The 27766-nt window shown below is 46.2% G+C and overlaps 1 protein-coding gene across 2 annotated transcripts in view; it reads left to right on the top strand.

Annotated features, from left to right (window-relative positions):
• The window catches only part of Fam114a1 (family with sequence similarity 114 member A1), a 67900-nt gene that overhangs the window by 24404 nt on the left and 15730 nt on the right, over positions 1-27766 (top strand). For both annotated transcript variants that reach the window (XM_041671622.1, XM_041671621.1), the window contains exons 4-9: positions 7190-7303; positions 7436-7545; positions 10084-10218; positions 14070-14222; positions 20929-21052; positions 27126-27217. In XM_041671622.1, the coding sequence (XP_041527556.1) occupies positions 7190-7303; positions 7436-7545; positions 10084-10218; positions 14070-14222; positions 20929-21052; positions 27126-27217 (728 nt within the window). The remainder of the gene's footprint in view (positions 1-7189; positions 7304-7435; positions 7546-10083; positions 10219-14069; positions 14223-20928; positions 21053-27125; positions 27218-27766) is intronic.

The following is a 27766-nucleotide window of genomic DNA, read 5'->3' as shown; positions in this document are numbered from 1 at the left end:
GGGAGGTGTGGGATTAAAGACATAATTCACATGGCTTTATCAGTAGGGAGATTTTCAGAGATCCCTCATGAAATCCTGAGTTCACATCCTGAAAATTCACTTGTGTTTATTCTCCAAACAGCTTTTATACCATACCATAAACTGAGGGAGAAATGTATTAGTATTCTGTTTCCTAGGTAACCAGGCAAAGGTCTAAGGTCACGCCCACACCTATCTATGCCTGTTCTGTCACATCTTCCTATCTTTCTGCTCTGTATGCCAGCTCTGTCACGTAGGCTGAATTGCGTTCTCCAAATTACAAAGAAGGAGCAGAACAACATTAGCATATCCTGACCCTTTGTTAGGTTTGTCTGGAAAGGCTAAGTGACTGCCTTCTGTGAGGCCAGGTGCAAACTATGGCCACCATACAATGTAGGCATATGGGCCTGTATAATATATAGCCCTACAACAAGGGGCAGGTCTTCCCTTAATTAACTTAACAAGATCTACTCAGAGACTAATTTAGCCTCAGTGATACAGGAAAGGAATGCCCGGAGGATTGTCTCCTAGGTGACTCTAGAGCTGATCCAGCTGTCACTAACCATCTCGCTCTCATGTGGTCAAGCTATGCTCTCATGCAGTCACATTTACAGACCCCATCAACGCAAATGGAGTCTAATATACCCGCCTTGTTTTAACACTACCAGAGGTGGGTGATGATGATGGCGCACCCCTCTAAACTCAGCCCTCGGAGACAGAGGCAGGTGGATCTCTATGAGTATGTATTCCAGGACAGCCAGGGCTACACAGAGAAACCCTGTCTCAAACAAAACAAAACAAATAAACAACAACACTACCACAAAAATTTTGGAGACTTAAAATCAGTCTACACTTACCGTCTTATGGTCCCTTTAGGTCAAGAGTCCAGGTACAGGTATTGACTACTCAGTGTCTTTGGACAAATACTAGCATTGTTCATCACCACTCACTGTCACTGCCCCCGTGACCTCAGAAGAAATGTCACTGAGTATCCTTCCTGGATTGTCTCAAGGCATATTTTATAGACTTCCAGTTCAGTGCATAGCATAGCTAGTATAGCTCTACAGTGTACTCAACAGTAATGGTCTGTAGTAGTGACCTTTGCATCACTGTGGCCCGAGGGTAATTTAAAGAGAGGAGCTGCGCATTGGCTCAGGGCTTCAGAGGTGTAGTCTGTGGTCACTGGCCTCAGTGTGTCTGCATCCAGGATGAGGTGTCACCATGGTGACAGGAGCCTGTTTCAGTGGAAGTTCTCTCCCTCACCTCATGGAAGACAGGAGGCAGGACAAGGGGGAACTCAGGAGGGAGACAGACTGGGTAGAGTTCCAAGGACACACTCCGTGAGACTCATTTCCTCTGCACAGGCCCGTTTCATCACCTCCCAGCAATGTTATTCTGTAAATTCATCAAGGAATTAATCCATCAATCATCTCTGGAAAATACCATCAAAGGCACATCCAAAGACATCCACTATTTGTCTAGGTGTTTCTTAATCCGGTAAAGTTGATAACCAACATTAACCATCATAGATCCCAAGTAACAGCAATATATACTGTTTTTTTCTGTCCTTGAATCCGTTTATGTACTGTGTTTGCATTGATTGGTTTGTGTGTGTTGAACTACCCTAAAACCAGTATACTTTAAACATAGATGAATATCTTTGTAGACCTTACACAGAACTAAACAGCATGAGAGGAGATAGGGGTCTCAAAGCTGGAACCAGAGAGCAGTGGTCGGGACTTGGATTCTCAAAAGACAATGGAAAAGTCACTGCCGGAGTGGGGGTTGGAGCGGGACCATCTGTGAACAGGGATTCTGTAAAGTTATGGGTTCCAATGCTGCTGATGCTCCAAGCGCCAACAGATATCTCCAAATCCATGGTCACACAGGCAGCTCTCATTAATCTCAGTGGAACACATACAAATGCATGAGCGTGTGTGTGTGTGGGCACGCGTACAGAAAGAGAGATATGAATGGGTAAGGAGAGGTAGGACATAGGAGGTGAGGTTAGTCAGTAAGTACGCAAAGTGTACATATGTAAAATTGTAAAAAAAATAAAGATTTAGAAATAGAAAAACACATTTTTTTAAAGTTATAGGTTCCTGCCTGAGCTGCTAATTTGGTGTTGAGAGGTAACTTCCATCACATTAAAAAACAAGGGCGATCCCAGGTCCTTGTTGCATAAGCAGTTTATCATTGTGAGGCAAAGAAACTTATTAGAAGGCAGAGGGCAGTCATAGCCACAGAGAAGCTCTTGAAGGTTTATAAATTGCCTGCAGACAGGAAAGAAAGAAAGTAACCACATTCAACTGTGATTGATTTCCACTCAAAGCCTCTTGTTACCCCCAGGGTAATTTGTTTGCGGAGAGGCAGCAGAACACAGTCCTTCACATATGGCTGCCCACAGCGCTAGAAACACAAGCGAAGCTCACAAGGCAGGACACTGCAGTACAGGGTGTGAGTCTTCAGAGTTGGCAGGAAAGAAAACAGAATAGAAACACTTGGAAGGTGGTGCTTTCTTGGAGTGAACACTGAACCATGCTTGCAGGCCGTGAGACTCGGTCTTGAGTACCTCTAACCTGTCGTGGTAAGACACCGTGACGCAGTAGCTACACCTTGTAGGTGCGCTTTGTGACACCTAGGTTCTCTATTTGAAAAAGAGCGAGCAGAGGTACTTGAGAAAGTTTAAGGCCCCTTCCCACTTTCCACCTCATAGTTACCTGCAGAAGGAATTACATGTGTGTAGCCACTGGGCCACTGGGCCGACTGGAAACATACAGTACACGGATGGGTGTCTGTCTCCTCTACATGGTTCCTTCTTGTCTTGTGGCTTATCACTTTGACTCTAAGGTAAGAGGAAGTGAAAAAAAGCGACCATCCCAATGTATATGTGAAGTCAAACATTTATCAGCCAACAGTTCTTTTCAGAGGACTCTCCCTCTTTATATATATGTATATATTTTAAGATTAATTATCATTTGTAGTGTTCTGTCTGCATGCATGTCTGCACACCAGAAGAGGGCACCAGATCTCATTATAGATGGTTGAGAGCTACCATGTGGTTGCTGGGAATTGAACTCAGGACCTCTGGAAGAGCAGCCAGTGCTCTTAACCACTGAGCCATCTCTCCAGCCTGGGACCCTCCCTCTTAAAAGGCATCTGTGTCACTCACAGACAAATTGTGTCATAGTCTAGGAGGTCTCAATCATCTCCCACTCATGCCTGTGGGAAAATTCATAAACTGCAATAAAAATCTTTGTCATTCCATATAGAAACCAAAGGGAGAAAATGTCTAAAATATAGAAAATGACCAAAAAAATTAATTAAATATTGATAACTTCAGAGCGATATCATGAAAATCAGCTCTGGTTTTCCGCAAGCACATTGTAGACATTTAGAATGTATTACTGAGAGTAAAGTGGTGGTCCAGTCATCCAAACAAGAGCTGGCAGTACCAAGACATGAAGATTCCAGAGCCAAACGGCTACAGAATGGAGAAACTTATAACTAGAGCCACCAAAGGCCTGAGTGTTTATTTGAAAAGTTGGCTGTGACAGTTTTAGGGCTCTGCACACCCAAGGCGAGAATTTCTGGTTCGGTGGTGGAATGCATCTGGGTTGTACGAAGCTTTTTACTTTTTCAGAACCACTGTTCTTCTCGTTCCCATCCTTGCCCTAGCTGCAGTTTCTCACATTCTGATGGCCCCCTCCACCTGTCCAAATAGCATCAGTGTTTATTACAAAGAACGGCAAACTCATCCACACGGTGCCTCTGTGAAAACTCCCCTCTGTACAAATGACTATGAGCTGCAAGGGAGTCTTTATTTTTATATCTATCTATTTATTGTGAAGTGATGCTGTTCCCACCTATCAACTCAGGAGCAGGTGATGCCGTCTTGACAGCGCTCCGTTTTCTCGGTTACGGAAGGGATGTAACATCACCTCTTAACTTCTAGAACGTATATATTATAATTCTCCTGGCAGAGAAAGCACAGCGACAGGGACCCAAGAGGTGAATTACTTAATTAACATCGCACAGCTGAGAAGTGGTGGAACCAAAGGTCTTAGGCTGACTTCAGTACAGACTGCTTGTCTTTAGAGAGTCAGTACAGGTGACCTAAGTACCAGCTGACCGCTGAGTGCTTCTAAGTGATGCTCTCCTACACCGGTCTTGCGGTCGTGGTGTTTTGATTTGGGTTTGTTGTTTCTCTGGTTTTGCTTTGGTTGTTTTGCTTTCCAGTGCTCACCTTCTACTGCAGCACAAAAATCAGCCCCAGTCCCAGCCCCAGCCTCAAAGCCTTGGGATTCTGGGGCCTTCTGTGTTTTAGGATAGTTAGGATCCGTGGCGGCGTGAAGTTAATCCACAAGCTATGCTTAATAGTGTCACATACATGTGTTGTCTTTCTCTTGCCGAAGAATCCAGCCACTGTCTCTAGAAATGGATGCATCAAAGTGCCAGTGGCTCTGCTATGATTTCCTTTTTCTGGGCACTAGATGTCACACTAAGTCAAGCTTTAGAAGTGACTTGGCTAAATAGGGTGTGGCAATTAAAAAAATTTTTTAAAAAAAACTACAGCTTTTGGGGAAACATAAAACTTAACTTTGAATTTCTAGTAGAATTCAGAAAATATTTTCTTTTACTCACATACAAACAATTAGAACTGTTAATCAGAGAACAGCAGCTTCTTGTTATCTCTGTTCAACTAAATACACCTTGCTTACATGCACATAAAAACTGTATCAGCCCTAAATAAAACAAAGGGATTTTTCTAGAGACAGTTCATGCACACTTATAGGCGGTCATTTGTGAGGCTTTCTCCCCCTTTTGTTGGTCTGTGTTGTTTGAGACAGTGTCTCCTATAGCCCAGGTAGGCCTCGACCTTGTTAGATAGCTGAGACTAGTCTTGAACTCCTAATCCTCCTACCTCTGCCTTCCAAGTGCTGGAACTACAAACTGATAGTCCTTTGTGCTCTGAGATGAGGAGAGGCTGTTCTTCCCTACAGAGAAACAGACAGGATACTAACTTGCCAGGGATGCAAGAAGGTCAAAGGGTGATGATGATGTAAGGCTTCCTGAGCTCCCAGAGCAGGCTGTGCCCCCACTCCCACCCCCAACCCCCAAAGCTCACTTACTCTGATTGGTGCTCTCAGAGATCTATAGCTATGTATTCTGGCTGGAGATTTGCCTGTGCAGTCTTTTCGTTGCTGTTGTTATTTGTCTTTAAAAAAAAAAAAAAAAAAAAAAAAAAAAAGACCTTAAAGAATTTTAAGTCAGTGACTTAAATGTTTGCTGAAATTTTGATGAAATTCTATTGAAATGTTTGGAATTCATTGGAGGCTAGAAAGAATTAATTCAAGCCAGATTGAAAGCTTACAATTAAGTCGTGGGCTTTGCAGTTTGTTTTTTCAAGTAACTCAGTAATGAGTTTGAGCTGTGTTTAATTATCTGCATGAGTGTAGGCACATATTTCTATTGTAATTAAGGTTGTAAATCATGTTTCCTAGGTTTTCAGGGGTTGTAGGTAATCCATGAAGACAAATGATTTTCACCGGAACCAAAAAATACCATTGCCTTGTGTTGAGGTTGCTCTGATAAATCAGGTTCTAATTGATAAAACAGCATTTTGTGTGTAGGATGTGTTCGTGTGTGGGCGTGCATGTGTGAGTATGTGCAGTGCAGGAGCCAGAGTTAGCCTCAGAAGCCATTCCTCGGGATGCTGTCCACCTTGCCTTTGGGGACAGCATGGTTCACTTGGCCTGCAACTTACGCATTCAATCAGAATGTCTGGCCATCAGGCCCCAGGGATCCACCTGTCTCTCTCTGCCTGCCTAGTTCTGAGACTACAAACTCATGCCTCCACCTCCAGATTTTTATATGGGTTGTAAGCATTGACATCAGGTACAGAATACTACTCTTCGGATTCATCTGTGTCTTCCTCTAACTCTGGAGATGGGTGAACAGTCATTTGGACGGTGCTTTGTGATTCTGATTCTGCTTAGCTCTGATTTGGCACTTTGCCTCTAGGTTTTATGCTTACCACTGCCTTGTGTTTGAATCCCAAGTTCCCTGGAGACATCCTTCCTTTCTTCTTGCATGCCAAGGCAGGTGGCAGGCACCCAGATGGAGATAGCGCAAGCCGCTTTTCCTTCTAGAACTCGGATAGCCGTGAGGATCACACATGTTTTGGTTGTTTCATCCTGTCTGGAAATACAGAAAGGCTCATCTTAGTGGAGGATGTCAGGTTGTCTTTGGATGAAATGGGGAAAAGACTCTTTCCTACTGAGTCAAGGGTTGATTTTTGCTCGGTGGAGGAGAAGGTCTGCTCTGTATTCATCAAGGACTTAGTAAGTCAGTGGCTTGGAAATAAAGGACGGCTCCTTCTTGGAAATACAGGTGTTACCTGCCGAGTGGAGTAAAACCAGTGACCTTCAGTCTGGTTTGTACTGTTTGCTTCCTGATTGACCTTTTTAATTCAAAGCCTTCAGGTCAGTCCAAGATTCTTCATGGTGTACTTTTAAGAAAATGCAGTGGGTTTTGTTTTGCTTTGAGACAGGAGCTTGCTATGTAGCTCACACTGACCTATAATGCTATGTAGACCAGGCTAACCTCAAACTTGCATCCTTCTGCCTCGGTCTCCTGAGTGTTGGGATCATAGGCGTGTGCCACCATGTCTAGGTTCACACATAGAAATGTATTGAAGCTCATCTGAGTTCAATTCAGCCAGGGTTAACTGAGCACCTGCGACATGCTAGGACCTCAAAAAACAAGCAACAACGAAAACGAATGGCGTCTCAGTCATAAGACACTTAGAGAAGCATGAGAAAGATGAGACAGCCATGCCATTCAAAAACGCTGGCTTGAATTTGGAATCTCAGTGTGAAAGACAGCCGTGTGAGAGGCAGGAGGCAAATGGGTCTGGATACATAGTGAGGAAACTGAGTCACAAAAGGAGGGTGGCTTCTTTATGGTCCTTCAGCCTTGACCAAGCTGAGTTCATCTTTGGGCCCTAACTCAGGAAATCTAAATGCCCTGCTGCTGAGTATTTTGTTTTATTCAGGGTGGACACCCCCAAGGCCAGAGGGGTTTGTGTGGTTTTGTGAGATCAGCCCAGGGGATATAGACCGTGTGGGCTTCTAATGTATCTGTGAACTATATATTTGTTTCCCTACAGGTCATGGATTAACAGCAGTCAAAGAAAAGGCTGGGGCAACCCTACGAATCCACAGTGCCAATTCCAGGTCTCCTGAAGGGGTCCCAACTGATGCCGACAACGGACCCTCTGAAAGTGAGTGGCGTTCACCTAGTGTTCAGGGGATTTTTATTATGCTGTGTGCACAACTGCACAGTGGGGAAAAAAAGCCCAAGTTCAGATCAGCAAAACAGATTCTAACAGGGGTCTTCTCTCTTGCTGTGACAGATGTGACTCCGGATCAGGACCCTGCCGGAAGCCCCCACCCTTCTCCTCCGCCAGGGGCAGCAGGGTCGAGGGGCATGCTGTCAGCCCTCACCAACGCGGTTCAAAACACTGTGAGTCCCGAGTTGGTCCTGTTTTCCCTAGTGGCTCATTTCTTTTGATCTCTCCATCTCGTGACCCAGATACATCAGAGAGAAGGCAGCCTTGCTCATGACTTTGGATTACAGTTTGTTATGCTGTTTTGCTACAGAGTAGGTATAACCTTGGATCTGGAATAATAAGGGCAAGATGAAAGACAGCCTGTGTTTGAAAGAAGAGAGTGATTTAGAAGAGACATTTTTTCCCCCAATCTGATTTAACAGTGTCCTTCCCAGCAGCTGCAAGGGCAACATCTGGGGTGGGGGGGGAGGAACTCAGAGCAGGGACAGTTGTTCTTCCTGGATCATGTCTCAGTTTTCTTAAAATTATGAAATCTTCTACATACAAAGAACGTGTAACAAGTCAGGAGGAATAGCCCAGAGACCCCGCCCTGCCATACTCCTGCAGCCCCTACTCTGCCCTTCCTTGCAGAACCCTAAATGTATCCCTGCAAGTCCTGCCCTTCCTGCTTATTTATTCATCTTTTGATTTTTAAAAAGACGAATACATAACCATTCTCACCCCTGAAGGAAGCTTGCTCTCCTATTGGCAACAGGACACTGATAGTGTTGAAAGGAAGCCGAGGCATCCCAAGTGAGATGGGGGAGCTAGCTGGTCCTCGGGGCCAGGAAGAAAAGACTCATTCCACTATCTAGAACAAACTAACTAGATTTCCTAAAATTTGGCTCATGTCCTTTTTAATCACTTATCTGTTTGTGACTTTGAAGAGAGGTGATTGTCCTCTGTGCGCAGCAGGAGCCAAGAGCTGGCGCCAGATTCTGTCGTGTGAAGTCAGCTCAGCAGTGGAGTGCAATGCACTATGGGAGAGAAGGGGACTGTAGATGAGCAGGGGGCGTTATCTCACACAGTTGTTAGAGGGAAGGTCTGCCAGGAGTAGAGAAAATGACTGTCCTGTACTTGCATCTCGAGACCCCTAGGCTGGGCAGGAAGAAGGAGACTATCAAGAATGTTTGAGGAGTCCTGCGGCAGAGCCGTTCAAGGGTGCCCATGGGAGTGGAGGAAGCTCACTTCGTAACTCTGGCCTAAAAACATGAAATCATGGCGTGTCATCACACCCCCCCCCCTTTTCAAATTAAATTTATTATTGTGTATGCATCTGATGGGGGAGGGGCACCTGTACCGTGATGCTCTTATGAACATGAGAGAACAACATTGTGGAGTTAGTTCTCTCCTTCTGCTTTGTGTGGCTTCTGGGTATGGAACTCAGTCTTCGGGTTCTCGCAGTACAATTGCCTTTACCGACGGAGCCATCTTGCCAGTCCTGAGCAATCGATCCATTCTTGAGTGCACCATCCACATCCTCAGCTCCCTTCCCGTGTCCTCCTGAACCTGCACTGCTTCCCACAGTCCCCACCCCCATCTGCAAGCTTGCCCTTGTCCAGCAATGCACCTATGCTTCCTGTTCTCACTTTATTCTCTGCCACCTGTCGTGGCAGGCGGTTGGGGGCCACGTAGAGCAAAGCATGGGAAAGTACGAGCTGCTGAGGAGCCACCGTCCTCTGTATTAGCTGCTTTTATCGTTGCTGGTACAAAAACACCTGGCAGAAATAAGACAGGGAAGAAGGTTTATTTTGCTTGTGGTTCGAGAGGTTTTGGCCACGGCTGCTTGGCCCCACGGACAGAACGTTGCAGGAGTAGTAAGAATACAGGGGGCTCTTTGCCTTCTGGCAGCCGGGATGCAGAGAAAGAGGAAGGATTGAAGCCCAAATATAACCTTTAAGGCACACCCCACACACACTGGCCTACTTCCTCCAATAACGCTCCAACTCCTGAAGTTTCTAGAACTTCCTCAAAGAACACTGGTAGCTGAGGACCAAGAATGTTCATGAGCCAGTGGGGAGCAGTGTGTGTGTGCCTCGGCTGTTTTAATTTCCGCTAAGAGGAAGACGGTGTCTGGCAAGGGCATTTTCCAGACTGATACCTGGCTAACAGAACAACTTCTACAGCTGGAGGTCCACGGAAGACAAGCTGTCTTCCTTCATTAATGTACTAATTATATTTGGTGTTCGCCGGTTTCCAAAAGCACGCAAGAACCATCTGAAACCGCCTGAGGCGCTGCTGCTTCGGGGCCCTGGATTAAAAAAATCATCTAAATCAGCCTGCGTATTTGACATTTTAATAACCCACCCCAAATAATACCGTTACTTATGCTAAAATTCTTTCAAACAAACAAGGCAATTGGGTCATCTGTTAATTTTTTGTCATGGATACATATCTATTGATATGCCCAGAGCTGCTGACACAAATCCCTAACGTGTACTGTTTCCCCCCCTCAGCACCATTTTTTAATAATACCACAATTATACAAGACATGCTTTTTTCAAGAAGAAAAAAAAACAGGAATTATATAAATGTTCAATCTCATGGTGTGAAAAACTTGTTTTCTATTGATTTTAATATTTGAAGAGAGTGACGGTACGTGGGAACTGCGGGCCACTGCAAAACAGCAAGCTGTAGGAAAACCTAATCTCCCGTGGTTTTCTCATTTGCAGGGCAAAAGCGTCTTAAGCGGAGGTCTGGATGCTCTGGAATTCATTGGAAAGAAAACCATGAATGTCCTCGCAGAAAGCGACCCAGGGTTTAAGCGCACCAAGACGCTGATGGAGAGAACCGTTTCCTTGTCCCAGGTTGGACTAGATAGATCCTCTATCGATTTTTCTCCTTTCAGCCAATAAAGTCAAAGCACGTGTTCAAACTTAAGTGGCACAAAAAGTAGAAAGAAAGCTAAGTTTCTGACACACTCCACTGAAATCCCCATGGGGAGCAAGCACGGTTAATGGTCCCCTGTGCACGCAGTCAGTAAACACAGACATTGTGATAAATACGCATTTGGATATAGGAGTTTGCATGTTGCTGTGCATATAGATGGAACATATGTGCATGCGCACACGCGCTCTTGCTCTCTCTCACCAAAGGGCAGCGTATTACTCACACTTGCATACTTATTTATTTAGTAATCTGTTGAAGATTTTTTCCATGCTTTCCAGCTCTGTGCCTCAGTTTATCCCCTGTGCGACGAGGTGACAGCAATACTTCCTAATAACTATGTTGTGACAGTTACATGAGCTAGCCCAGAACCTGATAAGACACACATATGTACATACATGTACAACTTCTGTTCCAGGTAAGATGATGATGATGTTGGAGCAGTAAAACTTGAGTCTAAAATCTGGCAAATTCTAGCTATTTTTGTTGTAAGATGAAGAAGGGGCCTGAGTTCCTTTCCCAAACTACCATACTTTTTTTGGTCACAGCTGCAGGCTAGCTACATTTAAAAGGTTGCACCGTGCAGGGAAATGTGCTGCTCAGCACCCACAAAGGCCAGCAAGGACGCTACAGTTGAGAGAGTGAGCCACAATGGGAGTTGTCAACGATGAGAGCAGGGTGCAATGGCTGCAGATGTTGGCGCCTCGTGGAGGGCACTTGCAGGGCTGTCAGTGAGCTGGGGGAGGAGGGTGACAGGAACTGACCTGGGCTCAGAAAGGATCACTGTGGCTGTTCTGGTGCAAAGAGAGCGGTGGAGGGAGGGCCTAGGACAGGGAAGCCTTTCAGCCGGTGGATCGCTCTTGTTCCTCACAGAGTAGATCATGAGGTGGGCTGAGATGTTCAGGGAGTTACTATCTGAGAGAAAACAGGCAGGAAGCTTCAAAGGCCTGGGAGGACCATCAGAGCAGGTTCCTGTCAGATCCCCAGTGAAGGAGGACCAATGGGGCCTGGGAGAACCATCAGAGCAGGTTCCTGTCAGATCCCCAGTGAAGGAGGACCAATGGGGCCTGGGAGAACCATCAGAGCAGGTTCCTGTCAGATCCCCAGTGAAGGAGGACCAATGGGGCCTGGGAGGACCATCAGAGCAGGTACATATCAGAGCCCCAGTGATGGAGGACCAATGGGGCCTGGGAGGACCATCAGAGCAGGTTCCTGTCAGATCCCCAGTGAAGGAGGACAAATGGGGCCTGGGAAAACCATCAGAGCAGGTTTATGTCAGAGCCCCAGTGAAGGAGGACCAAAGGGAAGACTGGGTGGAAGTGTGCCAGATTCCACACAGCTTAAGAAGCTTTGGAAAGGGCATGGGTCCTCTGGGTATTGTCAGCTAAAGCCAATAGGACGACCCCCTACCCCAGCCTCCAGTGCTCTGAGGTCAGGGCGGCTGCTGAGTTTTATTACAAGTGTTAAACCTTCCCAGTGATGGTTTCACTGGGTTATTTTGAAAACCTTAACAGTCAGAATATTACTAATTTAGTCCTCAAGAGAGACAGGAGAGAGAATTCCTTCCACGGCCTAGTGAGTTCTTGGCTAACAACCTTAAGAACCCAAAAGGAAAATGAGGCTGCCTGTTTTATTGGCACATAATAAACACCAGCCTCTATTCCTGGATGATCTTCCCCCTGTGACCTTGTGGCCTTGGCCTGTATATTTATGGGCTCTCTGCAGATATTAAAGGACTCCATAAACTTAATGTCCTTGTAAACTTAATGAGAAATCAAATAAAAGATGCCTAGCACCAAAGCAAGCAAGTGTAGAATATTGTTAATAATGGATAGCCTCCATTCTGTCATCTTTGTATTTAAACAACAAAATAACTGGAGGGGTTGGGGGTGTCTCTTATTTAGTATGCACAAGGCCTGGGTTCCATCCCCAACACTGCAAATGTAGGTGATAGGAGGGAAGGGGAAGGAAAGTGAAGGGAGAGGAGAGGAAAGAAGAAAAGAAGGGCACTGAGGAAGGAAAGACAGATGTTATTAATGTGAATGAAAATTCAGCCCAAAAAAATAAGCCGATTTCTATTTGGTGTTCATTTGTTAACTCTTTTCATTGAAGATGCCCCATGCTTCCTCCATGGAAATTTGTAAAAAATGTAACAGGAAACTCAGGCCAGCCTCTTTCTGTTTTGAAATCTACCTGGACAGAGAATTCTCAGTAAGATAGCAAAGAATTGGCATTTCCCAGTGTCAGGCTAACTGTGGTGCTGTTTGCATACCAAAGTGCATGCTGGCCTCCAGGCACACTCAGTACCTGTGGCTCCTCTCAGCAGCTCTTCTCACCCCACCTCCCTACCCTATACCCCAAAACTTCTTCAGCCTGTGGGCTTCCCTTCCTCCAGTTTCTCATTCCTGTATAACCCCGCCATTTCTGCAAAGCTCTTTTTCCTCTTTCTTGCTCTCTCTCTCTCTTTCTCTCTCTCTCTCCTCTTTGCTGTCTCTCTTTCCTTCCTCTCTCGCTCTCCCCGTCTCTCTCCTGTCATGGCTGCATTCAGTCTACCAGCCGGCCATGTTTGTCTGTTACTCCCTCTCCTGGCTCTGGACCTGTCCACTGCCTCTGGCAGTTCTCTCTCTCATATCTACAGTAAACCCCTTCTCCTCAGCCATCCCTTGGAACAGTCATTTCCTCACTTTATATGTCCAGTGCACTGAAAACTGTCAGTATAGAAAGTGTGGACACTTGAGAAAAGAATCAACCACGTGGGAGAAGACCTCAGTGGGCAGCAGCAGAGCCCCTGTGTGCTTTCTTTTGCTCTTACTCCTAGGCTCGGAGGCTTGCTTGGCTTGGCTCAGAGGAGAAATGAAACAGAATAGGTAAACATTAGTAAACAGTATCAATCGTGTATCTATTTACCATTCTTTTAAAATGTATATTTTAAATAAAATATAATTACATTGTCTTCCCCCCTCCTTTTCCTCTCTTCAACCCTTTCCATGGGCCCCTTACTCTCTCTCAAATTTGTGGCCTCTATTCTCTTAACGTGTGTGTGTGTTTCCTTAATTACTGTAACGTGTGCATGTATATAATTTCGAAGCATATAAACATAACCTGTTTAGTCTGTATAAAGTTACATATATGTATATGTTTTTAAGCTGACCATTCGGTTTGGGATACTTGGGGGCCCTTCCCTGGGAAGACTATCTCTCAGCATTCCTTAGTTGCCTATAGATTTTTGCATAGGGTTGAGGCCCCACTAGCTTCCCCCCTTCACATTAGCATATCCATTGGTGTTGTCTTTGTTCATGTCTTGTTTCAGTAGCCATTGTGATGAGACTTCATGGGGAACCTGAAAACCTCCTCCCTGAGGACTAGTTTTTTATGGTAACAGAAGGCACCATGCAAGCCTCCAAGGAACAAGAGCCACCCATAGTCCTAGCCAGTTCTGATGCCCATGAACTAAAGCAATGACCAGCATGGGGAAGGGTGTAATAGTGGCACAGATACCTAGGCAGTAACCATCAGCTTTCTAATTAGACCCAATGTCCTCTCAACAATAGGGAAAGTATACCTAGTACTGGAAACCAAACCACTCACCCAGAGCTAGTGAGGTCATGGGGGAGAACCCACTACCACCTACTCACAAAGAATCATTTTGAGAAATTCCAAGTGATAATGGTGATTTTTCAGATAATGTCCATCTTCCCCACCACCTCTTTATCTTGCACAGGAAGGCAGCGTGGAAGGAGCTGTCTAGTACATGACCATTGTGTCTCTGCAGATGCTGAGAGAGGCCAAGGAGAAGGAGAAGCAGAGGCTGGCCCAGCAGCTCACAGTGGAGAGGACTGCACACTACGGGTTGCTTTTCGATGAATATCAAGGTTTGTCACACCTGGAAGCCTTGGAAATTCTGTCCAATGAGAGTGAGAGCAAGGTACATCCACATGGGTCATTTGAACAGCCTTATTGGGTGATGCGTTTCCTTAGCAAAACAACATGTTTTCTCACCTCGTGACTTATGCTGAGGTCTCACGTGCTGTCCAGCTTCATGTCCCCTCTAGCCACTTACGGTTTCCTCTCTGCCCTGTGCTCACCTGTTATTCTACCCAGCCCAGAAGGCTTACTACCCCTCCTCAGGGCAGAAAAGGCTGCTCTTAAACTTGCCAGCCAGGCCCTCTTTTTGGCGATCTCATTCCCAGATCAGAGATCCCTCACCAGCCCATGCCTTTATTCTACCCAGTGAAGACAGAATGGCTTGTATTTCTGTTAGACTGTGGACCTCAAGTGTGTGTTGTTTCGTGAGTTCGGTGTTACTTATTTGGTCACCTTCATCAGAATATCTGGGTCAAAAAAGACAAAGCCATCCCTTCCCTCCAAGACCTATTTGAAAATGCTCCCACTGAGAAACCTATAAAGCCTAGATCACCAAACAGACAGCCCTATATGTTGAGGGAGCTACGGGTTGCTGTGTTCCTGCCACCCAGCTCCCGGCCGACTGGCTAGCTTATGCCCCAAAATAACGACACAGAAACTGTATTCATATAAACACTGCTTGTCCCATTTCTATTAATGTGTGCAGCACCATGAGGTGCGCTTACCAGGAAGATTCTAGCCTACGTCCATCCTGGGTCGGAGCTTCATCGCATCTGCCCTGGAGAGAGCAACATGGCGTCTAGCTCACTTCCCTTCTTCCCAGCATTCTGTTCTGTTTACTCCGCCTACCTAATTTTCTGTCCTATCAGGGCCAAGGCAGTTTCTTTATTTAACCAATGACCTTCCTCCATCACCTATACATTCATACTCTCCCACGTGAGGCCAGGAAGATGATTTGCTGTGGATTGGAGGCAAGGCTAGGCTTCATGAGACTCTGTCTCAGGAAAGAAGCCAACCGTGCTAGCGGGATGGCTCCACGGGCAAAGGCACGTGCTGCCAAGCCTGACTACCCGGGTTCAATCTCCAGGATGCCCAAGGTGGACGGAGAACTGATTCACACCTGCAGGCTGTCCTCTGACCTCTGTGAGCACACACAAATAGAATTTAAAAATTAAACTATTAAAAAAAGCAAGCGAGCAAGCAAAAACACTGTTGAAGGATAATTTTTTAAAAAAAAATGAAACAAAAAGATGAAAATCATGACTCATACTGATACAAAATAAGCACCCAATAAAGATCTTATTTAGTTCATTAATTAAATGAGGAAAACAGGCAGGTGTTATGGCCAGCTGTAGAGAAAACCAGAGAAAGAATGTTGAATCATAGTTGCAAATAGACCCAAGCTTGCCAACGGGCGGGGGGAGGGGGGCAGACTGCCCTCCGCCTGCAAAACTCACCTAAAATCCGGCTGTGTGTCTGTAAAGAGACGGGTTCGCACTGCCATCAGCCTTAAACAATTTGCACAGTAGTAAAATTGCTCCCTACATTCAGAATCTCATAATCCGGTAAAAATAAAAATGCAATTTCCCACCAAAGCACAAAATTCTCCCCATGAAAGCTGAGTCTGGAATCAGCCTTTATGTGGTTATACATCAATTTGAGGCTGTGGGAATCTGGACCTCTCTTCTTGCAATCTGCTTGACATGACGATGATGGTAAAACCCTCCTGGCAGGATTTCAAAAGGGATTCCGTGAGATAGCCTGCGAAAGAGCTCGTAGTGGCGTGACTGGTACAAATAAGGTGCTCAGTAAATGCCAGCTGCTGCTTAGCGCGCCCACGGGTTTGAGTAAACATAGTGTTGATGGCTTTGTATTTTACATGCGCTCTGATGCTCTAAATATCTGTTGTTGTTATTATTTACAACATTACAGGAGACTGGCCCCTACCCTGACAATAATAGAGAGGTTGCATTCTGGTTGGTTCCATCACAGACCTCAGTTGCAAAACAGCCCTTGGGTTCTTCAAACAATCCTCCTGCTTCAGCCTCTTGAGTGCTGAGATTACAGGTGTGAATTTCAAAAGGTCCTATCCATGAGGAGTTGGCCACCTCGCTCTGGGCCATACAGCGAGACAGCACAAGAGAGTGGAACGACCCACTCACTCAGGCCCAGGAAGCAAAAGAGAGGAAGAGGCCAAGGCCTCACAGCCCCCTCCAAGGATAGGTCTCCAGTGGCCTAACATCTCTCCCTGCCCCCACCCACAAAGGCTTTACCACCTTCCAGTAACTCCAAGCTAGGGAGCAAGCCTTCAACTCAGGGGCCTTTGGGGAACGTCCCAGAGGGGATCATATCTTCCCTTTGTGAATTGTTTCCACAAGCTTTGCTTTCTTTCCCCAGCCTGGAGCTTTCTGTGACAGTCAGGGAGCAATGCAGAACTCGTAAAATGTTCTGAGTGGTGCTGTCATAAGCAGTCCTACAAATCTATGTGAAAACCAGCAGAAGTCGTTTTCACTCCTGTGGCAGCCCAGAACGGAGAACCTGGTCAGCAGGCGGCTTCCTATACTCGGGGGTTAGATTAAAGGACACAGGCCCCCAACAGGAATACAAGCAGAAGCCCTTATCGAGGTCTTCAGGCACAGCTAATGACACACTGTGGCTACCAGAGATGTATTTATAGCACAGTGACTGAGGGTGATGGAAATGCACATATTCCGAAATTGCTGGAAAAATAAACTTGAAACATTCTCACCACAACGATGGCGTGAGGCAATGTTTCATAGATGCAGTCACTGGCATGATGCACCCAGGGTGTGCACATGTCGGGTCACCACGCTGGGCCCCATAGATACAAGCATGGTGACATGGGCCTGAATCCCAGCCATTGAGGAGCCTGAGGCAGATTGGCTTCAAATTCGAGGCTTGTCTGGGTTACAGCGCGAGTTCAAGGCCAACCTTGAAAACCTAAGGAGACTCTGTCTCAGATTAAAAGTGGATGAAAAGAAATTTTAAAATGATGGAGGATAAAGCTCAGGGATAGATCATGCACAAGGTCCTGGGTTCAGTCCCTAGCACTGAAAAGAAGTTATTTAAATTCAATCTAAACTTAAAAATAAGGGCCAGCAAGATGGCACATCGGGTGCAAGCACTTGCTGCCAAGACTGTGACCTGAGTTTGATCCCTGGAACCCACAGGGCAGAGGGAGAAAATCTCTGCTCTTTATGTGCGCGCGCACACACACACACACACACACACACACACACACACACACACACTAAACATGTGAGAAATAAAGTGAATAAGAAAAGGGTTTCAGGCCTTTGTAGTTTGGAGGGAGGTAAAGGGCTTACCTACCATATGTGGGATCCTGAGTTCAAGTGTCAACCACTTGGAAAACAGACAGTAGGAAAAAAACCTCACAGGATGACTCCCTAAAATCGAACTCCCAATAAATACATCCTACAAATTATTCGAGACACACTTATACTAAGAAAATAATCATTGCGTGTCTGAAACACAAATTTAACTAAGTTGCCTATATTTACATGTGTAAGGCTCCAACTGTCTTTTGCCTCAAACTGCTGTGCACGGGTAAGGGAGATACCATTGTTCCAGCTCCACCCACATCCCCCTGCAAGCACCTGCCTCTAGTCATCACCTGGGTTCACACTGGCCTCAACACAACTCAGGAAAGAGACCCTCTCAGTAACCTGGAGGGCACTCTGGAAGAGGAAGCATCCCGTGTGTCCTGTGGACTCCCCTGTGTCCAAGTCTAAAAGGAGTATTGGATGGCACCATTCTCTAGTGCTTTATGGTCTTCTGAGTCCCATTAACCCGAGGAAGTAGAGAGGACGCTGCCATTCGAAAGCTGTGGACAAGAAAGGACACTCATTATGTCCACTGTTATTTCATTTACTGAGATTCAGGCACAGAAAGGAAAAAGGAAGGCAGGAAGAATTGGTGTTGGAGAAAGGGCTCAGTGGTTAAAAGTGCCTACTACATAATCATGAGGACTGGGGGTCAGACCTTAACACCCACATAACAACATAACAATTCATGCACACCCACACCACACCGTCGTCATGCACACACATCGTCATCATGTACACACACACTACACCACACCAGCATGCACACAGTCATCATGCACACACACACCACACCATCATCGTGTACACCCACACCACACCATCATCATGCACACACACACACCACACCTTCATCGTGCACACCCACACCACACCATCATCATGCACACACACACACATATCACACCGTCATTGTGCACACCCACAACACACCGTCGTCATGTACACCCACACCACACCATCATCATGCACACACACACACATCACACCGTCATTGTGCACACCCACACCACACCGTCGTCATGTACACCCACACCACACCATCATCATGCACACACACACACCACACCATCATCATGCACACACACACACCACACCTTCATCATGCACACCCACACCACACCGTCGTCATGCACACACACACACCACACCTTCATCGTGTACACCCACACCACACCATCATCATGCACACACACACACCACACCTTCATCGTGCATACCCACACCACACCATCATCATGCACACACACACACCACACCTTCATCGTGCACACCCACACCACACCATCATCATGCACACACACACACCACACCTTCATCGTGCACACCCACACCACACCGCCGTCATGCACACACACACACACACACACACACACATCACACCATCATTGTGCACACCCACACCACACCGTCGTCATGTACACCCACACCACACCATCATTATGCACACACATATCACACCGTCATTGTGCACACACACACACACACCACACCTTCATCGTGCACACACATATCACACCTTCATCATACACACACACAATATTAAATAGGATCAGATTGGTTCTAAGCCAGACCCGGCAATGTGATACATAATAAATGTGAAAAATGAATCATTTTGTCTCCATTACACTCGGTTGCATTTTTTTCTCATGGATACCCTGTGTACCCTCGTGTGACCTGAACAATACTCTACCTAGTACCAAGCAGTCAGTCAGCATTCCTTTAGTATTGAAGAATGCATGATTATTTATTATTTATTCTTGAATCCGACCACAGTTCAGTGCACATCACTGTGGCCCAATGGGGAAACAGAGCATAGTAAAAGGAAGGCTCTCAGAAGGCCAAGGCCAGAAGGACTGGCCAGGAGCCACAGAGCAGGGCACATTGGCTGCTACCTGCCGAACTGCATGGCTAATGGGCTTCGTGTTGATTTCCTGCCAAGCGTCCTCCAGAGCCTTGGGCAGGCACCCAATGATGTGCTTAAGCACTCAGGAAAATGGAGTCTGTCAGCCTGGATGCTCTGCCTGACTCTTAGCCTGGTGTGTTGATCTACTGCCCCATGAACACTGCAACCTAACCCAGGGAGGACTGAGCTCCCTCCAGCATCTGACTTGCAAAATGAAAACATAAAAACTTACAGCCTTACCTCATTTTCTAATATGATATTTCATGCCCCGTGACCAATCTGGAAATTCAAATTAGTCTTCAGAGGATGGCTGGCCATCTGTACTTTTTTGAAGTATGCACAGAGGGTACTGTCAGAAGAGAGACTCCGAAGGGGAGCAGGGGCGAGGTCAGTCCTCTTCTCCCAAGCTCTCCCTGCCCAGCTCCTTAGCCCCCTCCCCAAGGCAGAATGACCCTGCTGTGCCCTTCCCCCACATCTATTCAGGCTGAAACCCGTAGATTTGGGCTTCTTCCTTCTTCCACAGCAGAGGTTCTCATCCTTTCTGATGCTGTAACCCTTTAATACAGCTCCTCAGGTTGTGGTGGCCCCCAACTATATAATTATTCCACTGCTACTTCCTGACTGTAATTCTGTGACTGTTATGAATCGTAATATCAATATCTAATATTCAGGATATCGGATACGCGGCCCACAGTTTGAGAAACTGCTCTAGACTCTTAGCTCTCAGAAATGGAAAAAGTGTCTTGGGCATTTTTGTAAACTTAGTGTAAGTCTTGTCTAATAAGAACTTATGTGGCTGTGTGTGTGTGTGTGTGTGTGTATGTGTGTGTATTTGATATTTCATTTATTGAGCATCATAGGTGTTAAGCCAGTTCTTTTGCTTTAATGGTCAAGGTGACCTTGTAAGATAGATATACACAGCCCCTACTTCATAGATAGAGCCAAGTCATAGGAATATAAATTATACAGGGTCAGCAATTAGTGAGTGAGGAACTGATATTTGAGCTGTCTGGAGGTCAAAGTGTGTTTTAACCACTATCATAAATGGTTCCAACCCCCATTGACCGGTGCCATTTGCTTCATATTTGTTCTTTATCGCACAAACGACCATAAGGAAGTGCGGGTCCTGCTTTAGGAACGAGATAATTAGTCCCGCGTGGCAACTTGTTCCTATAACAGTAGTTCAGAAACTGAGGCAAGAGGAGCTCAAGTTCAAGACCGGCCTGGACCTTAAAGTCAATTCAAGGCCAGTCTGGACTATATACTGAGATGTAATAGGAATAGGAAAGGAATGAAAAGCCTGAGGCCCAGGGAGCCGATGCTCTGAATGGGCGGGTGCAGAGCCAACTCTCCCTTACCTCCCGCACCGCTGCTCTCTCACTTTTCTTGAGAAAACTGGAGACAGGCAGGTGGATCTCTGTGAGTTCGAGGCCAGCTTGGTCTGTGTTCACGAGAAGAAACGATGACACTTAAGATGACCTATTTTTTTTTTCCAGGTTCAGTCATTTTTAGCATCGCTGGATGGAGAGAAGCTAGAACTCTTGAAAAAAGACCTAATTTCTATCAAAGACATCTTTGTAGCCAAAGAATCAGAGAGTGAAGCAAGTCCAGAAGAACAAGGTAAAGAGACATAAACACCAAGATAAACCCATGGGACGCAGTTGCTGGGAAAACAGCCCTTTGAACTGGGTTTACTTAATTCAGGTGCTCGTCTTGAACGCCCTGTGCAGCTGTTGTGGGTACCTGGGCTGGTCACAGGATAGCCCTCTCTTTGCTGAGCAGGAGCCCCATCCTTTCTCTGCATGGTTCCTGGCTCGTCACCAGCCCACAGTAAATGCAGAAAGTCAAATGACGAGAGCGCAGTTGGCTGGGCCTAAATGACTATCGTGGACGTTGCACTTCCTATTCCGCGTGTTGATGTTGTAGGCTGCAACTGATGACCCTGGTGCATAAGTCTTGATAACTTTGTTATTCCTTTTCATCCCTGTGTGGAGGAGTTGTGCGTTTACGTGTGTCCCGTGTGAATACATGGGACGTGGAGATCTGAATAGTACAGTTCTGGTGTAGGAGGCTGGTAGCTTAGCAATACAACAGTACCTAGCCGTATGAGAACCCGAGTTCAGTTCCCGGCACCACACAAGAAGTACAGTTCTGCCCTGGTTGTGCCATTTTCTCCAAGTGCCCCAGGATGAGGTGTTTCAAGTTGAAGATCACGGAGTGAGTGAGTGAGGTATACACATCTCGACAGCCTTCCGCCTTGTCTTAGTTGCTTTTCTATTGCCATGAAGAGACACCATGATGAAGGAAGTTTATGAAAGAAGGCATTTAATTACAGTTTCAAAAAATTGGTCCATGACCACTATGGTGGCGAATGTGGAGGCAAGCAGATAGGCATGGAGCTGGAGCAGAAGCTAAGAACTTACATCCTAATATTTAGGAGAGAGAGAGAGAGAGAGAGAGAGAGAGAGAGAGAGAGAGACTGGGCCTAGCAAGGACTTTTGAAACCTCAAAGCCACCTCCCAGTGACACACCTCCTCCTCCAACAAGGCCACACCTAATTCATCCTAAACAGTCCACAACTGGAGACAGCATTCAAATATATGAATCTATGCGGCCATTCTCATTCAATCCCCCACACCCTCAGAAGTGACCTGAACCCACAGGCATCCAGCGCCTATGTAAGAGAAGCAAGGCTTCTTTTAAGAAGAGATCAGAATTCTCAAAGTTGGCCATTACCAGTTACTACACTGGTACACTGGTCATTACTTGGGAGAGGAATAGAATCAAGCATTTGCTGTATACAGTGCCTTCCTACAGATATGACAGTTATAGGCACCATACCACAGGGGCCCCCTGGAGTTTGTGCCAATGGTCATAGCAAGCGCAGGTACAAGGTTAGCTGCTTCTAGGACCAATAGAAAATCCCACTGGAAACCTTTCCAGTAATTTCTTGAACAAGTTCCCTGGCCCTGATGAAAGGAGTATATATCTCTACTACATCCTGGAGACAATGCTGCATAGTCCAGGACCTGTCAGAGGCTCAGAGTAAATACATACATAAAAACATTACGGATCTTGGCATACAGAACTGCTCAAATACATTAGCTGGTGTTATTGTTGTGCAGTGTGTCAACGCAATGCCAGGGAGACTGGGGAGTCAGAGTAAGTTGCAGCTTTTATTCATCATTGTACCTGTCATGCCCTACCATGCAGAGTGGTGACAATACGCATTCACACTGTCACCGTCAAGTCACGGAAACGTTTTGTTCCCAGATGCAGTTAGTCAAAGCTCAAACACAAAGGCTTTGGGGACCCAAGATAAACCTATAGATGCCCCTTTCCAGCCCTAACCATCACCCCAGTCAGGCTCTTCTTCAAGCTCATGATACGTGAGTTAGATCTTGATCCTGCTGGCGTGACATTCAGAAAGGATTTTTAAAAATGGACCCCAGAGCTGAGGAGAGGGCTCAGCCGATAGAGTGCTTGACAAAATCAGTGACATACTCTTGTAATCTCAGCTGGGAAGAGGTGGCAGAAGCAAGCTTGTAGGCCAGCTAGTCTGGCCTCTGCCTCTTCCTTGAAGTTCCTGGCCAGTGAGAGACCTGGTCTCCAACAACATGGGAAAGACCCCTGAGGAATGAACCAGTGTTGTCCTCCGGCCTCTCCAGGCATGCTGTATGCACATAGCCACAGCCACGGATGCATCCACACCCACACTGGGACACATGGACGCACACACACATGCACACCCACAACTCCATGTTCTCATAGACATCAGAGACGTTGTTGCTAATGCAGAGTGAAACCACACCGCTTCTTGTCAATGCCGCTCCTTAGAGAGGAGACTTGAGTCTGTACTGCTGAAAGAAAATGTCGCCACAGGCAACGTGGTATGTTCTCATACTACAGAGCCTCATTCCGTAAATTGAGATTCTTGGATTTCACACACAGACACGTAAGCACGCACATGCACTCATGCGCATGCACACACACCGAAGTGCTAAATGTCATATTTTGAGAAAATTGGGGGCTGGAAGGTGGAGAGATGGTAAATTTGTCTCTCTTTCCATGACAAAAGCCTAGTAGCTCCTGTAATAGATCCATTTTCCCCAAAGGGCATCTCCAGATGATCAAAACACTATTAATTTTCATTAGCTTAATTTAATAAATAAATGTCATTCAGACTCTTAATGAGGCTCTGGGAGAGACACCAGAGGTGTTGTAGAACCAACCCCATCCCGTGGCGTGTGACAGCTCCAAGAGGCTGGAGGGGTTACCCAAAATCCAGGAGGGTGGAGGAGTTACCCAAACACACGGGAAAGGAATCTTACCAGTGGAATGTGAAAAAAATTCCAAGAACAAAATTCTGGCAGAAATCTAAGCATTTTTACCAGGTTCCTTTTGTTGTTGTTGTTGTTGTTGTTGTGATTTTTTTCTTATAAATGCACTTATATTCCTAAAAGCCTTTAACAACTAAATAATTTATTTGGTAGTCTCGGGAAGTATAATAATAAACTGTCATCTTCTAGATATATTTAACATTGGGCTTCCTGAACACTAAATAACACTGGCTCATGGTTTGCACGCCTGTCTTTCCGGCACAGTGCAGGCTCATCAAACGGCATGGCTCTCTAATTTGCTTTACCGTGACTCTGAGGAGAATTTAAAAGTCCATTTTCTGTTTTTATTGCCTTGGGGAAATTCTTTTGGCCATGTATACAGGCCGAGAATAGCAGTAATAGTCTTCGTGGCAACATTTATTTTCATCTGCTTTTATCTATTTATTTCTAGTGATTTTTTTCCCTTCTGAAATACATGCTAAAAGTTACTGGTATATGTCTAGTCGAATTGATGCACATTTAAAAGCTGGACCCGCCTGAAGTACTTGTGTTCTGATTTACTGTGGATTCCCACCAAGTGTATTTAACCTTGTGTGTCCATGTCAGTGTGGTGCATGACGGTTCCTTTACATAGTTTTCCACTTTTACAAAACAACTCAACAAAGTTGCGTTTGGCTCTTATAGTAACTAAAGCGGGAAGGATGGGATTGCCGTAATGCAGTGGCAGGATGCTTGCTTAGCGTGGGTAACTCTCCAAAAGAACAAAATAAAATTTACAAAAGGACTGAGGGTGAGTTTGATTATCCCCAGCTAACGGGGTGTGGGGCATGGGGGAACAGGAAGTGGTAAGCTGAGGCAGTCTGGTGGCTGGTTTCCTGCCCCAGAGGCTAAGGTATGGGCTGGGGTGGAAGCCAGGTGTAGGCCTTAGCCAAGGGCTCCTGCACCGCAGAACGGCCTCACGCAGGCCTTGTGGAATCTCCCTTCCTTCCTCTCGCTCCTTCCTCCCCCTTCTCACCCTCCCTTCCCACCTCCGCTCCTTGGCTAATGGAGTCTCGTTCTCATTTCTCTCCAAGCATCGCCCAGGAAGCTTTCTCCACACTCCTGCTCTGAGAAGCACAGTACAGAGGAGCACTTCCCTTCCTGGCTAAAGAGTTTTCCCCTCCTTGCCTCATCCTGAAGCTCTGTCTACCCCCAGGACACACATCTCACCTCTGGCCTCCTTAGTGTCCCCTGAACTTTGACAGGCACATTCCCTGCGACTGCCAGGCTGCAAGGCTGTGCCTCCCCTGACCTCTGAGGCTGTCAGGTGGTGGCTGCACCAATTCCATCTTTCCCCTTTTAGTTACCATATGAACCGAACACAACAATGTTGAACTGTTCGCAAAACTTGAAAATTCAGGTGAATGAGTTCTTATGTACCACACTGACAGGAACACACAAACACTAAGTGTGTTTGGCGGGAATTGATGCTAAATCAGAACAGAAATGCTTCAGGAGGGTCCAGCTTCTAAGTGTGCGTCCGTTCTTCATAGCTTCCTTCCCTCCTTCCTTCCTCCCCCTATCTGTTCAGGCCCCCACAGCAAGCGCCACAGTGCACCTCATAAACAGCAGGGACTTTTTCTCATGGTTTAGACGGATTTCTAAGATCCGGGTGCTGGCAGATCTGGTGTTTAGGCGGGGTCCATCTCTGGACCACAGGCAGGGTCCTCTAGCTATGTCCTTCCATGGGGGCACAGGCCAACCAGCTTTCTGGGAACTCTTTCAAAGGACACTAATCTATTCCCAAGAATGCCATGGTGCCATGACCTAAAGCCCCGGCTGCTCATAATAACACCCCTGGTGATGAGGTGTCAACACGAGCTCTAGGGACTCACGAACATTCAGAGTAAAGCTCTTGCTATAGTCTGGGAACTGGGCTCAGCTCCAGCCATCCGTCCAACATCCTCTTCCGACCTCCACTGACCTCCATGGGTACCAGGCATGCATGTGGTACACATACATATATGCAAGCAAGCACTCATATGCATAACAATAAATAAATATTTTAAAGTTTTGTAATAAAGTTCCTAAGTTATAGCCACCCCTAGCCTTCTCCCATGGTTTATACTTCTACATAAAATTCACCACTTGACATAAATGTTTTGTTTATCCATTTGTTTATTGACCTGTCTCCCTTGTGAGAATATAGATCATAATAAACAGATCAACGATAAACATTTTGAGCAGACCCACAGGCCCCCCTGGCTATCTTTATGAGCTGCCCATGAACCATTTTTCTATAAAGCTGAAACTAACGTATCCTGGCAAGTGTGAGGTACAGTGTTTCTCACATGACTTAGCCTTCCCCAAAGGTACGCCTGGGTTCTGGCGTGAGCCTGGGTGCGTTCTTCACAGAGGGCTTTGCACACATACCATCAGGCCAGATTACTTTTATTCTCCCCCACAAGGGAGCTGATAAACCCATTATGGAGTCAGTACTTCAGCACCTGCCTGAAGGTTTAAGATGGCTTTGTCTTGAAGTCACAAAGGAGAGAAGGATACTGCAACTTTTAAAGCTCTTTGTTGCGTTTTCCTACCAGGAATATCTATTTTCATTTCATGATATATGACTATACTATATAACAAATATCATGTGATTATTGTATTGTAGACATATGATAAATACTGTATCATCAAGGTGATATTTTCTTTAGCATGTACTATGTTCCAGTCACTGGGTTAGGAATGAGTTAAAGTCCTCTCTGTCCTTAGGTAGCTTGCAGTCTGAAAAAATAGATCATTAAAATTATTAGAATGCCACTTAGGTATCCTAGGGAACCATGGGAAATTTCTCCAGAGAGAGGATGTTACATCAGAGTACACACCCAGCTGAGAATTCTGCTCACTCAGCCCTGTGGCCCGTCCTCAGCAGGGCACCCTGGGCATCATCAGAGTTATAGCCTGAAGCCTAGCAACACTCTGGGCAGCAGGCCTCTCAGGCCTGACATGGGTCGTGCATCTGTCTGTCCTCTTATTCTTTTGCCAACTAGCCATGGGCCACTAGAGCTGTGGTCCCAAAACGCACAAGGCCTCTCCCTACCCTCTGTGGTGTCTGAGCCAGCCTAGGGGTGCCCTGGTGCCAGAGGCCTGCAGCTAGGCCTTGGCAGCCCTCTCCAGGCAGCCTGCCGCTTCCCTGCCCTGCTCACCAGTGGAAGACATGACATCCATCTTCCCAGGCAGCCCCAGGGCACACTGCCACAGCCTCTCCTTAGTCTACCCCACGTACAGGCTGCAAAGTCAGGAGAGCTGCCACATTCTGAAGGATGAAAAATAAATAAATCACGCTTCTTACTTCTGTCGTGTTCTATTTCTAGGCCTAGAAGAAAAGGGCGAAGAATTTGCTAGCATGCTTACCGAACTCCTGTTCGAATTACACGTCGCCGCCACACCTGACAAACTCAATAAGGTCAGAACCAACCCATTCTGTGCCTTTGGTTTCAAGGGGCTTGGGGAGGTAGGGTCTCAGTTGTAAGATTCCGCAGAAATGGAAAAACACCAAACCCCTCTGGCACCGCCGCGGGAGGGGAGTCTGAGGTCAGTAATTAGTATCTGAGGGGCAGCGTGATGTCTGCGGGAATTCTGGGACCTGCCTTCTGTAATTTTACTAGTGATTATCTGTGACCTTGAAAAAGTCCGTTAATCTCTCACAGTGAAATAGAAATTTCTGTCAGAGGACAGTTGTCATCAAAGGGAGGTGGAGGGGAATCACCAGGGGCCTTTTCCAGACTCTACTCTTTGCCCTGCCTCTTAAAGAGACAGGCCAGTTTTGAGAATTGAGTCATACCTCTCCTCCCACCAGGGCTGCTGCTGCTGCTGCTGCTGCTGCTAGAACTGTCTGAGGACGGTCCAGCTTTGGCGGTCCAGCTTCCTTTAACACCACAGTGCATTTTGCAAGTTAGTACAGGGTCTTGCTGTGGGGTTTCCTATGAAGACACTGAACATTACTTACTCAGAG

Source organism: Microtus oregoni, unplaced genomic scaffold, assembly GCF_018167655.1.
Source record: "Microtus oregoni isolate MIOR12 unplaced genomic scaffold, Mior012 000021F_ref0000039, whole genome shotgun sequence".
Taxonomy (NCBI): domain Eukaryota; kingdom Metazoa; phylum Chordata; class Mammalia; order Rodentia; family Cricetidae; genus Microtus; species Microtus oregoni.
This window is presented reverse-complemented; position numbering and strand designations above follow the sequence as displayed.